Source organism: Chelonia mydas, chromosome 2 (genome assembly GCF_015237465.2).
Source record: "Chelonia mydas isolate rCheMyd1 chromosome 2, rCheMyd1.pri.v2, whole genome shotgun sequence".
NCBI classification, from domain to species: Eukaryota; Metazoa; Chordata; order Testudines; family Cheloniidae; genus Chelonia; species Chelonia mydas.
In genome coordinates, this window is record NC_057850.1 from 180,565,722 (window position 1) to 180,583,816 (window position 18,095).

The following is an 18,095-nucleotide window of genomic DNA, read 5'->3' on the forward strand; positions in this document are numbered from 1 at the left end:
AGGGGCAGCACAGCAAACATGCAAGTATGACCATGACCCAGAAAGGTTTGATATCTCAACCACCAAATCTTGGGAACTCCTAGCTTCTAGCTCTGGTGGCCACTGGCATTTCTGATTAAACAAAGATAAAGCTGACTGTTTTTGAGACAGGCCAGTACACTTCCAGTCTCCCAGACATCTTGGGCTACCCCACCTCTGCCTTTCCTCCATGTGAGAAGTGAACCTGCCCATTTGCAGTTGCAAATGCAAATGCAAGCGCAGAGTGTGACAAGAATGTGAAAAGAGGGGCAGAGAGGGAACGGTGGTGGTGGGAAATAGGGTGTAAACTGAGCAGAGAGCTGGAAGAGCCAAAACCAAAAGGAGTAGAGGGTGGAGCAGGGGGGAGGAGGGGCCAGAGGTGGGAGATAGGGAGAAACTGTACTGGATAAAATACTGTACACAGGACACCTTCTTGTGCCAATCTGACTTTTGCAAGATTCTTCTTTCCCTACCATGGACTTCTCTATAGTTAGAAAGACATTGTTCTTTTTTTGTTTCAGAACTGAACCGCTCTGGAGGAGGGGAAATTTTGATTTAAATAACAAGGGGAGAAGTTAAAACCCTTACTGGGTCTACAAACTGAAAGTCTTTCAAGAGACTAGCAAATATCAAACACCAAAAGAGGTACCCACAATGCAGGTGATATTGGCCCTGGGGATAGGTACCATCCGCACAAGAATTATCAATACTGTCACTGCCTCAAATGTGCTACCTGATCATTAAATAAAGCTGTTTGGAGACAGAGCCAACATTTAACGATCAATGTGCAATAATTTCTTAATAAGACTAGAATTGTTTGAATAACATGCTTGATACAATGGAAATAAACAATACGCCTATACCCAAACAAAACTACATTTGATGTTTTAATGCGGCTGCCCCCTGCCCATTCCAGGGTATGGTCCCTTCTGGTAAGCCCCAGGTTTTGATTGTCTACGGTGAGATGCCCTTAAACTAGACTTCGGTGGTCGTGTTATCGTCACACAAGGTGGTGGTGCAAGCATTTCTCCTCTCCCAGAGCTGGTGTGGTTGCTGTTTCTTGCTGTACTTCCTCCTTTCTCTGCAGGGCTGTTTCTTCTGGTAGAGTCTGATTTGTTCTCTTGTATCAGGAAAAAAATAGATTTAAAAACAGGAGCCAAGGTGATCAAAATTATTTCATTTAAAACAAACACTCCTTCCTCACCTCCCTCCATAGTTGCTCCTGCCATCACCCTGTTTATATACAATAACCCTATCTGTATGTGTGTTCTTGTAGAAGTCTACACTAAGAAACCAAAAGTACAGATGTTAGCATCTGTATTCTGGCCAACATCCAGTTTAGGTATCTACAGCCTGTCTGCCTAAGTTCCCTTTGCAGTTTTATTTTGACAGATATAAAAGGCAATAGTTCCAGTGTCCTTCCTTAAGCACAAAGGTAGAGATGTATTATTTATGATGATTATGCATTTGTAATATTGGTTTTTATTATATATTTTTATTAACATCCACAATGTGCAAGGTGCTTTCCTAACCTAAATAAAGGCACAATCCCTACTATAAGGAAGGATGTATCACAAACTGATTTGAGAAATTTCAAATTCAGTAGGACAGAAGGGGGAAGATCCAAGAGATGCTAATGTGTCTAACTGTAACCACCAGCTAAAATTAAAATGATAAATAGCATCAACCTTCTTTATTCACTATCACTCCATTCAGTTTCATCAAGAGTTACTCAGCTTGGCACAGGGCCTTTTTTAGCAGTTTTAAAACATGTTTCCACTTCAAATTCTTGATACTCCCTAGCCCAGAATTCACTGTTTTTTTTTCAGAATATTTTCGAGGCAATTTCACCTGACACGATAAATAGAGATTGGGCCTGAATCAAAACCCTAGATGCAAACTCTCCAAAATGTTGGGCAACTTCAGATCAAAGTATTGCACAGGCCCATCCCCTGTTTTAAGATTCATTTGTACTTCTCCAGAATGAGCTGTGTTATGGCATGTGTAGGAATAGCTGGCTGTATGCATAGGCTTAAGGATGGCTTAGCGTACTCTGCTGGCACACCTCCAGGCACACCTCCAGGCAATGTGTTGGAGATTGGATGCTTTTCTAAAAGATATGCTCTAATTCAATGAGGAATTAACTCAAAGAATTCCTATGGCCTGTGTTATATAGGAGGTCAGACTATATGGTCACAATGGTCCCTTCTGGCTTTACGCTCTATATGTTTTAAGTCCTGAGTAAGTAATATTGCATTCAATGGTTCTATTACAGAAAGTAACTTCTTTTGCCAACAACCCACATTTGGATGATTGTTTTTAAAAAAAACCTGTTCTCACCCATCCAGATTTGATTCCTAATTCTGCTTTTACTCCCCAGTCTGAGAGGAGCTGGGGTTGCTGTTGAGTCAACAAACTGCTGCCCCATGGGAATATCTTGTATCAGTAGCATCTCTTAATAATAATTCCCTTTGGGAAGCTGTGTTGAAAGGATTCCTCTCCAGGCACTGGGTAAGGTGAGGGATTCCAAGACCTTTGCTAAGGCTTTCTCTACACTACCACTTTTGTCAGGAAAACGTGTGTCTGTCACGGATGTGAAAAACACACCACAGCCGACATAAGTTTCAACAGCAAAAGCGCTGGTGTAGACAACGCTATGTTGGCAGAAGAGCCTCTCCTGCTGACATAGCTACCGCTGCTTGTTGGGGGTGATTTAATTATGCTGACAGGAGAGTTCTTTCCCGCTGTCATAGAGTGGCTACATGGGAGACCTTTCAGCAGCACAGCTGTGCCACTGTAAGGTCTGTAGTGTAGACATAGTCTAAGGTTGCACAGGATATGCCCATTAAAAATATACTACTTGATTCCTCCAGTATTGCAGGGAAACTTAGTCAGACAAAATCTGCCCTTAGTTATGCTCATCCAATCCCCTTGCACTAGTGTGTCTGAGGACAGAATTCAGCTCAATTTCTTTATGTCCACAGCCATTCCATGGTAAAAACTGAGACCGATGTCAATTTCCAGCAATATCCTGGACAAACCTCACTGAATTAAGTAAGTATTTTAGGAGTCCATTGTATTAAAAATTACATGATGTGGCGTTGTAGGGTTCTATGTAATGTTTTGAGGAGACTGACTAATGTAAACCTTGGGAAAATGTTAGGGACAATACGTGTGAAGTAGAATTCCTAGGAAGTACTGGGGAGGAGGGGATTGCAACCTCCCACCAACTATCTCAGCCTTTGCAGCTTTACTTCCGGGGTGACATTTTGTCTGCTGATCACTTGTTACAGGAGGACAGTTCAAAAAGACAAACTAGATTCTCCAGGCCCCAACAGACACAGGAAGGACTTTTGAATCAATAGCCTGAGTTTAAACTAACACGGGACCGGCCCCAATCCTTAGGGAAGGGTTGGAAGGACGATGAAGATTGCGGGGGAGGGAGGCGATTTCTAGTACGGTGTGGTGTTTTTTCTTTTTCTTTAATGTTTTCTCTGTAACACACCTACCTTTGCAATGCTTCTACCTTGCTTAGAAAAAGCAGTGTGATAGCTTAACTGTGCGCAGTTACACTATCGGTCTCTGAAGAGAAAGCAAGCAGATCTGCTTAGGCAGTCTGTCTTTTGCTGGGAATAACACAGTGCAGGCAGCGAACGGTTCAGCTTAGAGATACCTGGTCACAAGGGGAGAGAGACGCATGTCTCACTCAAGAGAGGCAGCAGCCAGGGGAGCCTGAGAGTGGGTGTTCTTGCTGGACCACTGAGGGGAAATACAGGTGCAGTTGCCCTGAGCTGTGACAAAAATCTGTCTAATATGTTTTACCTTCTGCTGGTTTGGGCTGACTCACACTCTTTGCACTTGGATCCAGCAAGTCGTCTAAGTCTTGCATTGCAGAACTAGTCGTAGCTTTGTTGTTCCTCTTGTTTTTCTCCTCGTCACGTTGCTGCACAAATTAATACTGTTAGATTTCATTTGCAATTGGAGACATGATTTGTGAAATAGCGGCTTGGTGTCATGTGTTTTCTGAGGGGGAGTTACCTATGCACGAAGAGTCACAACATTTGATGAGGTCTCTGTCTCTGAGTAGCAAGGTCTTCTCTTTCGTGGCCCCTTCTGTACTGATTCATGATCACTTGTCCCACTATGGAGTTGATTTGTGTAGCTTTAAAGAGCTCATGTGCCTCTAAAGGCCACATACAGTGGATCTAAGGTTTGGTCCATATCATATTTGAGAAATTATATAGACACACACAGCTCATATTTTAAACTATGGGCAGAGCTGAAGTTGACAATTAGCCTTAATTTCTGGAGGCTGCTGACTCCTGAGTGCTCATTTTCTCACCCTTAATGTTACATCAATCCCTAGGTATATTTTGTGGAATATATTTTATGCGGCATCAATTTTTATTCTTCTTCTGACTAAGATCCTGTGTCATACCAGTAAAATGGCAGATGCAGCCTCTTGCAGGTCTAGACTCTCAAGAGACCTGGGGTCTATTCCTAGCTCTGCTCCTGGCCTGCTGGGTGACTATGGGCAAGTCACTTCACTGCTCTATACTTCAGTTTGTCTTTATGTAAAATGGTGACAATGATACTGATCTCCTTTGTAAAGTGCTTGAAGAGCAACTGGTCAAAGATGGTATATAACAAAGACCTAGGTGTCATTGTTCTTGTTAGCAAGGCTGTTTGCGTTGTAATTTTTATAAAGCCTACATGTTATGTTGGTAGCACTTTATCAACCCTGGCAAATCTCGGCCTCCTTTTGGCATTCACTATACTAACATTAATCACGCTGAATTATTTGGGCATGGAATTTGTTATGTGGGTATAAAATGCAGTTCTCGGGAAATTTCATTTTAATTTTAGCATGAGTTAATATCCACTTATTAGGAAGTGTTACTTAACAGTATTGTAATTAGATACTGAACACTGCCAAAGTGAAATGCACAATAAAGAAAATTCACTTTTTTATCATGCAGTTCCATAACATGGTTTAAAATGAAAAGCTATTTAAAAATAATACTCTAGGTCAAGATGCAAGTGCATGGTATTTTAGAAACATCTGTACTGGATAAATCACATACATACCATTTGCATTTTCTTCTTCAGTTCTGTGTTGGCGTGCTGATATGCTTCAGCCACAGCATTCAGATAGTAGATGGCTAGGCTACAAATATTTAAAAAAAAGATACACTGACAGGATAGTGGAGACATAGGCCCATCTTGGAAGGGAGGTGAGCAGAGAACTCCTCCACCTACTGCATGTGCATGAATCAAGGGATGTGATCAGATTAAAAAAACACTGAAAATTTTTTCAAAGGGGCTGAATTACACAGAGAACCTTCTAAATAAGCAATGCTGCATGAGTTTACTCTCATTTGACGTGTTGCTTGCCAATTTTGGAAAGTACAAGAGTTGTGTTAGAATCGGGGTGCTGTCTGATGCAAAGCACAAGCAGCAGGACCAGTGGGAACAGCTGGCATTATCTGTGAACTCGTAGAATGCTCATGGCCAAGTCACTGCTGTGTGTTTGTGGTTGGGTGGGAGTGGGCACTTACTAGACAGTGTTTCTCTAGTTAAAAACCTTTAAAGATATCCCTGGCTATGAATAGGAACAAAGGCTAACTCACTGGCAGCACCCTAAGTCTCAAAACCCCTTCCTCCCTATTCTACCTTCCACAAATGACCTTCAATCTATTTTCCCCCAACTCGCTCCATCATCCCTTCCCCAGTCACTGCACTCAGATGGTAGTTAAATTGGAGACTATTATACAAATTGCCTCTTCCCCCCATGCAATAAAGTAAGTCTCCCTGTTACAGACTGTGTGGGTTCCAAAAGCCTGTTTGTAAGCTTATTGTGCAAAAGTGATGGTGGGCCAGTAAAGACTGGGAAGATGATACTGAAGTTATCTAGTGATAAAGACCAACCCCCAAAGACTACATTTAAAGAGCCAAAGGACTCTCTGGTGTAGCTCTGCTAAGTTCATGAGAGTCACACTAGGGATGAACATGGCCTGTTTTGAGCAGTCATTACTTTCACAGCAGCCCCACACATACTGTAAGAGAGAACAACAGCATGCTGATGTGGATATTTATATGGCTTCTTTCACTGTAGTCCTGAGCATCTCACAATCTTTAACATCCCCATGAGCTAGGGCAGTGCAATTATCCCCATTTTACAGATGGGAAACGGAGACAGAGAGGCTAAGTGACTTGTCCAAGGTCACAGGAAGTCTGTGGCAGAGCAGGGAACTGAGCCAAGCTCTTCCAAGTTGAGGCTAATGATCTAGCCATGGAAGAGTCTTGCCTCTTCTACAGGGCACTGCTCCAGTCCACAGCCTGCAACTGAACTGTTACTTACTGGCAAAGGTTGGGAAACCAGTGTAAACCATAGCCAGTTTTGAGTGGAGTCGTGGGCTTTGGGCTTGATTCTTTCTCTCACAAAGAGGACAAGCCCCCAAAAATAAAAAATAAAACAAAGGTAGGAGCCACACTAGAGGGAATCAAAAGCCAAAGGGATCAGAGGAGATGTACTGGCAGTGGCAGGCAGGCTTTGGCTCACAGAGAGGTACATATTTTAAAACATGCTGAAGTGTCTGGGACTGTCTCATCCCCACTGCTGCCAGCCAGCCAGTAATATTTTGGTTGTCAAAAATGTCGTCTCCTGCTTTTGCAGAATGATTTTATTCCTTTAAAATCCAAACATCATCTGCTCAGTGACTCCAGACCATTCCTGGAAAAGCACCATCAATTTGCTGCTACTGCTTTAAAAAAAAAAATCTAGTATCTAACAAGGAATATTGGAACAGCAGAGCTTACTGACAGTTCATAATTTGACTGTGTAGCTATGGCTCAGATTCAGTGAGCTGGAAACCAAGTTAGAAGGCTGTTTGTAGGGTAGATTTAAAAAGAGTGAATCCAAACACTGCTAGACAGGGCAAGTCTGTCGAGGATGACTAGTTTCTTTTGAAGTCTTTTTTTTTTTTTTTTTTTATAGTATACTTCCTGGGTGGGTGGGTGAATAATGTGTATATAAAAGGTCTGTCTGGAAAGAACGTACTTAAGTTTGCAGAGCTCTCTCTCCTGCATAATCAAGACAAACCTCCATCTACTCTAGATAAGTGATGCAGATTTTTGAAAATGAATGTTTTCCTTGTGCTTATGGAAACATCTTTTGGTTATCTGTAAGCAGATAATAGTTTCCTATCTACATAACCGAATCTTATGATTAACCTAAGTCTGTTTTTTAAAATCTGTTGCTTTTGGTTCTAAGGCCCTCCATGCATGTCTGGTTTTGACCTGACTGCACTTAATTGCCTGAAGGAACCATGTTTTTGAAAAAGATCACTGGGATCTGCTCCTTCAGAGCCCTTGTGGTCTCCACTGGCTCTCTGTTTTCTCTGTCCCTTATTCTCCAGATCTTTGAGTTACTCTGAGTAAATCAATTTTCCTTTTTGCAGATTCCAGTTTCCTTTTCAGTCCTGTGGCAACCCTTCATTAATAGCGGTCACCATCTTCAAAGCTTGGAACTTCTCCCCATTTAGCAATTTATTTAACAGATGAATCAATAGATGTGAACTTGGTTAAATTTTTTTCCCATCAGGGCATTAATGCATTCCCACACTACTTGAGGCATTTTGTCAGCCTGCGTTCCCTCTCTCGCATATTTCTTGCAGTTGTTCTGGATTTGCTCCATTTCCTCACTGTACCTTATGGCTCTGAGTGAAATCACTGTGGGCATTTTAGGACTGATCTGCTCATACAGCTTCTGATCCTCACTTAAGGGGACTTCATGGAGGGAAGGAGAGGAGGGGGAACACCATGAAAAAGGGTGGTGGAGAAGGCTTTCTGAGCAGCTGCATCTTAAACATTATCATGTGATTCATCCCCCCAGTTGATTTTTGTGACAATGTAAGTAACTTGCGCTAGACGTGTGTGGACTGCTGTCCCAGGCTAGTGGCTGGTCCGCATACGAGGTTTGAGTTTGCTACCCCTTTCCATAAGGGGGTGAGTTCTTTAACTCCAGCAGTAAAGGTCAGATTTTCAGCTCTGTTGGTCCTGAGTTCAAATCCTACTATTGGCACACGTGAGGGTGGGTTACCTATTCATAAACCTTGTTTATGTAAAATAGCTTTCCCCAGAAAAATGAGGCAACTAGAAGTAGAGAGGAAACCGAGACAAAACAATTTCCCTTAAAGTGTAATATCTACAATGTACTCTCTGGCAATTGAGGCAAAGAGTGTAAATGAATTGGAGACATCTCAAATTGTTTTTGGAAAAGGAGGGGGAATTGTGAGAGTGGGTGGAGGGGGAACAAACTAATTCAGTTCTTAGAAAGGGAGAGCACATTTTATGAGTGGCTGCCTGCCACTGAAACCAAGCTAATATAAATTTATGATTCACCCGCCACAGTTTGCAGAGGTTATTTATTGTATTAAGGCTGCATTGCAGGTTGCCTTATCTGCTTTATTTAGGAGGGAGAGATGAAGTATCTTTCAGAGCTAAGTGAAATGCTGGCAGCTGCATTTTCTCTTTTTAATCTTGTTATAAATTGGAGCAGGATCAATGTAAGGGACTGGCCCCGGTTTGGATCTATCCAACTGTATGTACAATAGCAGGGGTGGTGCTAGCAGCTAATGGATTATAAGGAGGGAGGCAGGAAATCAGGGACTATAAATGATTCAAAGCTACCTAATTATTCCTGGAGAAAGAAGTGGATAAGACATAAAACCAAGGCTGTGGCCACTTGCAGCCATTAATTATGGCACAATCAACGGCGGTGATAGTTTTAGCTATGTAGATGCTTGTTCACACTACCCCTACTGAAAAATTTTCAGATGGTAGCTGTTATGTCTCTGAAAATCTGATAAACTGAAAGGCACAGTTGGCTTATCTGCCACTTTAATTGGCTCAGAAAAACACCAAAGAAATAAAGCAACAAAAAATAGACAAGTTAAAGCAGTGAGAGGGGTTCTTAGTTCCAGGCTACTTCATTCCTAAATTCCAACTGCAACCAACTCCGGCTGCTTTCAAGCAGCAAATCTTTTGAACTCTGCCATGCAGAATGTTCCAGACATTAAAAATGTAGAAACCACAAATAATCACAATAGTCCTTAAAGCTACATGGGTTAATCACAGCAGTGACTTTTAATCACTGCTGATCTAGGCTATCTAGTTGCAATCTAGAGATAAAAGGCTGTGTATCTCATTAAAACCTCATGATCTCTCAAGTCTCCCTTCCCTCCAAACCTGTATTATTGCAAATATAACTTACACCATAAGCAGAACTGCAGGTATAATCAGTCCCGGATTTGCCACATAACTGAAGATCTTGGCTATAAAAAGTGGAAAATCCTGCTTGATGGTCTCTTGGATGACATCATACATTCTTTTCTTTCCACTGGAAAGATAAAATGACCAATTACGCATTGTAGCTGGTTACTGAAAGGCCACAGTAGTGCCTTGTTAAACAACTTTAAAAGATTTTATAAAGAACAATACAATTATTTCATTGTCTGTCAACATGTTGTTTGCTACTAAGACTTTAGATATTAAAATACAGTTGAAGTGACTTACTTACAAATATCTTTCAGTCCAGCCACTCTTTCTTGAGTTCTAATGATCTGTCTTTAGTGGTATTGATTATGTGAATGACCTCTACAAAGGTAACTTGCTTCAAGCACTAATATATATGTGTATGTTACCGCTCCTAGTTACTTCATGAGCTCTACTTATTTATTTCCCTTGAATCCACACAAATCCTACAGACTTTAAAAAAAAATAATCTGAGATTTGTGACTTTCATATCACATTGAAGATGGTCTTTTTGTTGTGGAGATAGCTCTGCTTCTGCAAATCAGTGCTTTCTTAACTAATGAGCCAACTTCAAGAACAGCTAAGTAAGATCAAAAATAGCAAGCTGTGATTATCACTTAATAGGAAGCCCACTGAGTAATTTTAAAGTAGGAGTAATTTTAAACTACACTGAATAAAGCATTAGAGAATATGCTGTGTGCAAATGAAATAATCATACACAGGAAAGAGGATGGGCTAGATAAGCTAGGAGGTTTCTTTCATAGCATCCAACACTTACGATTCAGTGTTGGATTCAAAGAGTGACCATTTCTGTGGGTAGTATTAGCCCTACTCATAATCCTTAGACTCACTGTATTCTTGGTTATTTAGGATCTAAAATAATTATTCTGGACTCCAATTTGGAAGAAGTCACAGTCCATCCTCATGACAAGGGTCAACAGAGACAGACAGAGGCTGAACCAGTGCCACAATTTCACCCTTCTTCATTAGTCAAGTATGGTACATTACTAGCAAATCCTCAACATTATGGTGGGAGCTGTGCTGAGGGGATTGAACAAAGCAGATAAGAGTGGATTTTGAGAAAGAGGCTTCAAGGTTTGAAATAATTCTTTAATGCTTCAGACAGTGCTTGGGGATTGTTGTGAATTGATTTATGGACTTTGAAAGTCTCTTATGGTTCAGGTACACCACTCACAACTGCCTATATACAGATTCTGTCGTTGAGAATAGTGCATGACTGTGTGCAAGTACCATAGTTGGTGGTATTGGGCTTTTTACTTTCATGTGTCCAGGGCTGGCCTTATAGTTGATTGCGCTCAGTGCCAACTTTCATGGATGCCAACTCGGGGGCGGGGGCGAGTGCTGCTCATGGGGCATGAAAAATGTTTTCTACCTTGGGCAGCAAAACACCAAGGGCCAGCCCTGCATGTGACTGTAATGTCTGTGAAAGGTGTTGGCTCAGTGGCTCTGGAGATTGAAGTACTTGTGTCTTATAAACCAGGTACAGCATGAGGAATGAAATGTTTCCTGCATTGTTCCACTAACATACATCAGCCTAGGACGGGGTGGCCAACTTGTGGCTCCAGAGCCACATGCGGCTCTTCAGAAGTTAATATGCGGCTCCTTGTACAGGCACCAACTCTGGGGCTGGAGCTACAGGCGCCAACTTTCCAGTGTGCTACAGCGTGCTCACTGCTCAACTCCTGGCTCTGCCCCAGGCCCCAGCTCCACTACACTCCTTCCCCCTTAAGGCCCCCACCCCTTCCCCTGAGTCTGCTGTGTCCTTGCTCTTCCTCCCCCCCCCCCCCGCCCCCAAAAGCCTCCTGCACACCACAAAACAGCTGATCACGGTGGGCGAGAGGTGCAGGGATGGAGGGTTAGGTGCTGATCAGCGGTGCTGCTGGTGGGTGGGAGACACTGGGGGTGGGGCAGAGCTGATGTGAGGGGGCGGCACTGCTAATGTTTTACTGTGGCTCTTTGGCAATGCACATTGGTAAATTCTGGCTCTTTCTCAGGTGCAGGTTGGCCACCTCTGACCTAGGAAATAGAGGGCCCACTTCAGGGGGGTGGGTGGAGGCAAAAGGGGGAAAGTAGTTCAGTCATCTCTCCTGATCTGCCAAAAAGTTTCCAGATAGTCTGGTAGCTTTTGTGATATAGAACCCTGCAGTGGGAGGAGATTGCTAACTCATTTCAACATAACCACTCAACAATCATCAAATGGTAACAAGGCACAGTTGCTGGTTCCCTATGCTAGACTGAACTGGCAACCTCAACATGAAAGCTTCTGTATCTCCTCACTAGTTCCCCTGAGCCACCTAGTAGCTGATGATATACAAGTTACATAATAATGGGTGTTTGTGTATGTGAGGGCAGGATTGAGTACACAGGGCTGGATATTGTGATGTACTTTTAAAGGGCAAGATAATTAAATCCTGCTAGTCTGGTCTATAAATTAAGAACATCTTGGTATTTCCTCCCATTCTCCAACTCTCCATAGATTTCTACTGACATTCTCCATTAGCAATTGAAGAACCTAAGACAGTGCAACTAAAGAAACAATTTGTTCCAATCTGGCTCCTTGCTGAGTCAGACTCCGTGTGCACCAGGAAATAATGTTACTAAATCAAATCAGAGCTCATGGGCATATTAATCCAGTCCCTTGAACACTTTGTGTGGTGCTGGTTTGGAAACACAGGGAGAAATACCATTAATAAAGTAGCAACAGAGAAGTTCAGAACAATCTGGTTTCTGTTATTCCTCCACCAAATACAAAAATGATCACATGTTGTGGTAGCTATTGACTATAGAGAAGCCCTGGAAAGATGGCTTTTGGGACTCCTCTTTGTTTGTATAACATTGAAATGTGTGTCCGAGACTTTTTGTTCTAGGGCACCATATTCAGACACACATCCATCCTCCATGGATCTGCTCCAAAATCCTCTGGTTCCTACTGCACTTTATCAGGAGGAACTACAGGAATAGGTGTAGGGGTTTTATGGGATACTTTGGTTTTGGAGATGGCAGGAGACTTAGTGAATTCTGTTATCTGGAAGATAGCAGACGTGAACTAGGAGTAGGTTCGTCACCCCAGATGACAGTTTGTTTGCAACTCAGTATTGGTCATGATGCACTGGTGCATGTTCTAAAGAAGAATGTAACTAGACCAGAATAAAAGTATTATACAGTCCTTGTTGAGCGACATGCCTAACTTATTACAATATTTTGTACATACAATCAGAAGAAGAATTCAGGCTTGTGGTTATTTCATACCTGAATGGTCCACAGTCAAAGGAAGGAGGGAGGGACATGATGGTGTAGGCCACTGGCAGTAGGCTTAGGAACAGGATCAACAGCAAGAGTCCCATATAAAAATTATTGGATTTGGATGCTTTGAACACGCGTTCATGAGGGACATTGCTACTCATAACCGCCCAGCACTGAAAATACATGGAGGTTAGTAAGCGCAGCACGTTTATGCCAACCAGTCCAGGTGCATAAAAAGATCCCATCCTAAAAAAAACAAAACAAAAACCAGGAGCACTATTTACCTAGACTAGGGTTCTACTTCAGGATCAGCAAACACGTTAGCATAGGTGACGGGTATACATGGAACTGATTACGGCTAGGTCAGTTTATGCTGCTCTCCTTTCCCTTCCACCCTCCACATGCACACCGTTGAGGAGAAAATGACCACTCCTGAAAGAGCATCCTCCCACCGCCGGATTAAGCTGCACGAGGCACATGTGTAGAGACATGAGTGCATCAGAATCTAACCTTTAATTTAAAACAAAGTTTCTAGCCTCCATGGTTGGGAAAGAAAAGCATGAAAATGTGAACTGAGTATAACTAGTATAGGGACATCTGCCTAAATCTGCAGACTGCCTCCAGCAGAGGGGGCAGTAGTAACCACTAGAGCCAGCTATTCATCACCAGAGCAGACTAGGTTCCTGCTGCTTTGAGGGGACACCTGCCACTGCTCCCAACACTGTGGAGACAGAAAGGGGCCACTACTGGGTGATGGCTGTGCAGGTCCCCATGTTGGGCTGTGCCTCTGGCCCCTGATTACCTTATTCCAGCCCAATCTCCCACCCAATTAATGCATCTGTTAATGGTCAAACTTGTACCATCTGGTAACACGCTCAAAGCATGCAGATCTCCCTCCCCAACAGAAAAATCAAAAAGGCTTATAGTGTCATCCTTAAGAGATTTATAATCTGGGGGGAAAGGTCAATTTTATCATCCAAAAATAATCCTATAAAAGGAGTAGGTCAGGGTCTGCAGTACTAATTTGCATTTAAAATCGGCCAGATATTTTTGTGAGGATGAGGAATGGGCTGGGTTTTTTGTTTTGTTTTTAATAGCAAGGAACATAGAAGTCAAACTTTTTTAAAACAAAACAAACCCCCCCATGCAAATCAGTCCACCCAGTTTGGAAAGTCTAGGTGCATTACCAATCTCTTGAATTCTTAGTGCTGTTAAGGACTTTTCCATTCTAAGGGTCGGGGGGCGGGGGGAGAGAGTGGGAAAGCAAAGATATCTTACCAGATCATTCCTTGATTGAAGATCAAGCCCAACACGTTACCACTAATATCAAACTCCGCATAAGAGGGCTATATGAAACGAGAGGGGAAAATAATTTATGTATAAAGTATCTGCTCTTGCTTGGTCTGCCAAGGTATCAAGGTGCTCATTAAGTCCTAGTGTGTTAGGGGATTCCAAGTACAGCCTAGATTCCCTGTCTATTGAGTAGGTAACCTGTGCAGCTACGAAAACAAAGGGGCAGCTATGCACTGTGGGTCACCTCTCCTCTCTTGGCTTGCTGAAAGCTGGAAAGGCCTCTGGTGGCGGTTACCAAGTGTTTGGAGTTGCTTTGCTCTTGTTTTGAATCTTTGAATAATATAGTCAGCTATGAGGAAAAAGTCTACACCGTGCGAGTTTATTTTACTTCTCCAGCTGCTGTATCGACCCACTGGCCTAGTTACATCTTGGCAAGATGTTTGATGTTTGAGTGGTTATAACAAGGTTGAGAGTGAAAAATTTCCCAGAAGCAGGCTGTGAGGTGGGGGTTGGGGGGGGGGGGGAGAAGGGCTGGGGAGGGGGTAGTTCTGAGAGGACTTGTGGCTTGTCCAATATGTGGTATCATTTTGTACTGAACTACCTAAATACCAAAGTTGTCTGTAGTGTTGTTGTAGCCATGTTGATCGCAGGATATGAGAGACACAAGGCAGGTGAGGTAATGTCTTTTATTGGACCAACTTCTTTGCCAAAAGAGTAAAGCTTTCAAGCGCCACTGAGCTCTTCTTCAGGTCTTTCACAAACAGAAGTTGGTCCAATAGAAGATATTACGCCTCACCCATCCTGTCTCTCTCTAAATACAAAAGGGCAGAATTGCCTTGTGTGAAACGGAGTCTCTTGATGTTGTAGGAGCTGAAAGTGCTGTAGTATTCCTATAGTATAGATATGTATTTGATCTACCGGATGGTGGCATTCAACTCCAAGGGGAAATGGGGAAAGCCTGATTGCTCGGGAAATTAAACTGGACAGAGGAAACAATAGAGGAATATGCTCCAGAGTACAGTTCTGTCCTGGATTCAGAAAAGGGTGCTGGTAAAACAGACTAGACAAGCTAAAAGGTCTTTTCTCTCTCTAATGTTTGTGATTCTGTAAATTGTGTGTGTGAGAGACAGATTTTTATCTATTAAAATGCTACAGGCAGGTCAAGCATGATGCATAATTTTGTTTTGTCAGTAGAAATGCTACTCCCTGAGAGAACAGCATCTTGTTTCCGTGAGGCTGCCAAGGGAACAGTAGTCCTACAACAAAGTGTAATTCAAAATGCTCAGTCTAACGCCATGTCTAACTACAAAGTTTTGCCAACACAAGTTACGTTGACATACAGCTGCTGCAGTTAGTACACTACTTGTGTGTGTGTGTGTGTGTGTGTGTGTGTGCATACATGGCTCCTTGCATTGGTGCAGCATGTACTCACCAGCAGTGTTTGTGTTGATTCACAGTGCAGTGTACCCTGGACAGGTATCCAAGCTTGCAACTTGCCCCTGTTCATCACACTCTCTTCTGGGTAGTTTTGGCAATGCATAGTGGGACAGAAATGACTCACTCAGTGGTGAGTGGGAGTGAGGGGGTCAACTTCCCATAATGCAATATTCTCCATCCATAATATCATCTCTGTCCCATAATTTTCATGCCTATTTTAAATTTCCTCATGAACCTGCGCAGTGCTTATCACTGTCTGCCATCTCTGACAGAAGCATGGAGCCTGCATGGCTCTGCTCTGTTGTCATGAGTGTTGCAAGCACAGGATGCACGATCCTTCAGTATTTGTAGAACTGCAAGAACAACCATAGGGAACATGATGACTTCTAGGTAGTCAGTTTGCTGTGGGACATAGTGAGAACTAATTGAAGGCTGTTGGCAGTGTTCATGTTCCTTTTAATCAGAGTGAAATACCTCTCAATGGCTATGGCTAACAAACTAAAAGTAGGTTTCAAAGTAGCAGCCGTGTTAGTCTGTATCCGCAAAAAGAAAAGGAGGACTTGTGGCACCTGAAACCTGTCATTATGCAAGGCACTGAATTTAGCCGTATGGAGTGGAAATCTATCAACTTCATGAAAAAACTCGTACAGGTACAGACAGACATCATCTTCCTTTCCAAATGCAAACAGATGGACATCATACCAAAAGGACTGAAGGTAAAAAATCCATTACAATCTACATACTGCACAGACTATGCTGACAGCTTGTGCCACACACTCTCAAAGAAACTGCGGAACCACCTGATCAACATCCTCTACAGCAAACAGGGAAAGATTAAGAATGAGCTCTCAAAACTGGATACTCTCCTAAAAAACCAACCTTCCACACAAACTTCCTCGTGGCTGGACTAAACTAAAAGTAGAAGCTCCTAAGACAACGAACATATCGTCTTCTCTAGGAAACCAAATTGTGTAGGACAGGCTTAAAATTCTCTTTGCAGACATAAGAACATTTACTTTGTAAACTATTCCAGCTAACAGATCACAAAAAGTTAGATTGCCACTTTAAAAAAAACAACCACCCATCTACATATGGTTGTGAGATTAGCTATTTTTCCAACGGGCTCCCAATACCATCAAGTTCTTGTAGGCTACACCAGTGCTACTCAAAGTGGTGGTCCGCGGACTGGTGCCGGTCCGTGAGCCATCGGCTGCCGGTCTGCACGCACATTGGGGAAAAATATTTGCCGGTCCCCCACATCAGATAGTTTGAGAAGCACTGGGCTACACCACTACATATGAACAGAAATGCAATACTGGTTAAGTCTATGTGCCCAGTTGTCTGTATAATTATAAAAAGAAAAGGAGTACTTGTGGCACCTTAGAGACTAACCAATTTATTTGAGCATAAGCTTTCGTGAGCTAGAGCTCACTTCATCTGATGAAGTGAGCTGTAGCTCACGAAAGCTTATGCTCAAATAAATTGGTTAGTCTCTAAGGTGCCACAAGTACTCCTTTTCTTTTTGCGAATACAGACTAACACGGCTGTTACTCTGAAACCTGTATAATTATAATGTAGCACTCTCAGAGAATCAGCTTCTTCATTTCCTTCAGGGGTAAAATTAGGTGCTTCCATCGTTACTCATCAGACCTGATCGAATAGTTCATCCTCTGTCATACAACAGTTGCATGGTACTTTCTTTAGCCAATAGTTTGGGGCCAGCATTTCACAAGCCCATTAGCCTCCCTCCCTAGGTAAGGAGACACTTCTGTCTGTGTCACAGTAGGATGAGGGGTAAGTGGGGGGAGAGGAGAGATGCTGTCAAAATGGAAGTAGGTTGCACTCTTTGTTTTGTATTATTCTTGTTATTAGGTTAGTTTGTCATCAACAAAAGGCATGTGGACAGCCTATTCCTCTAAAAAAGGAGGAATATAGGCAGTACGGTACCGGGGCCATTGCAAAGTAGCCCAGAACCCCTCTTAAATCATGTCCTCTTCTACTTCAGTTGTGCCTTTTAAATTCCCCACAGGCCCTCTGCATTAGGGTGTTAGTCATCATGACACCTCTAGTTTCAGTAATTTCTGAGGTCTCTCATCTACTGTCTTGTATTTAATGCTGTAAAGCATCTGGGTTACAGCTTGTATACAAATAAAATATAAATTGTTGTATAAAAACAGAAAAATAATTCTCTAGGGCCCCTGGAATGTAATGATAAACAGATTTCTGCCTTCCATTAAACACATAGGCTTTAGGGTACACCCCACAGGTTTAAAACCCTGGCTCCTGACAGGAGGCAATTGTATCAGAAGCTGGTGGGAGTTGCCCAGGCTGCTTGGGCGCCTGACTCTCCATGCTGTGGGAGCTGGGGTGTTGGCTAGCTGCTCCCTGTGCTGGGCCACCCCTGCATGGCCAGGCACCCTCCAGGCAGGGTGGGCGGTACAGCTCTGAGCTGTGATCCTGACGCCCTCTTGCCTTTCCCGAAGGAGCCAGCTCCTGCCCGCAGAGCCCGACTGCCATGAGATGCTCCCCACGGCACTTGGTCACCACTGTGGAGCAGCAGCAGAGCCATGAGCACCAAGGCAGCAGTGAGCGAGCACTTTGGGGAGCATCTCATGGCGGTCAGGCTCTGTGGGCAGGGGGTGTCACCAGCCGGTGCCAGGCTCCTTCAGGGAAGAGGCAAGAGGGAGTCAGAGGTGCAGCTCGGAGTTGCCTGGGGAGTGCCTGGCTGTGCAGAGGCAGCCCGGCTTGGGGAGCAGGGTAGGGAGGGT

General features: G+C 43.1%; 1 protein-coding gene across 1 annotated transcript in view; it reads right to left on the minus strand.

The window, feature by feature from the left end:
- Positions 1-580: 580 nt before the first annotated feature.
- TMC2 (transmembrane channel like 2) overlaps positions 581-18,095 on the minus strand; it is a 52,582-nt gene continuing 35,067 nt past the window's right edge. Inside the window, exons 14-19 of the mRNA XM_043538835.1 lie at positions 13,876-13,943; positions 12,604-12,843; positions 9,293-9,418; positions 5,107-5,185; positions 3,841-3,961; positions 581-1,138 (exon numbers count right to left, since the gene is read on the minus strand). Of these exons, the coding sequence (XP_043394770.1) occupies positions 906-1,138; positions 3,841-3,961; positions 5,107-5,185; positions 9,293-9,418; positions 12,604-12,843; positions 13,876-13,943 (867 nt within the window). The 3' untranslated portion in view covers positions 581-905. The remainder of the gene's footprint in view (positions 1,139-3,840; positions 3,962-5,106; positions 5,186-9,292; positions 9,419-12,603; positions 12,844-13,875; positions 13,944-18,095) is intronic.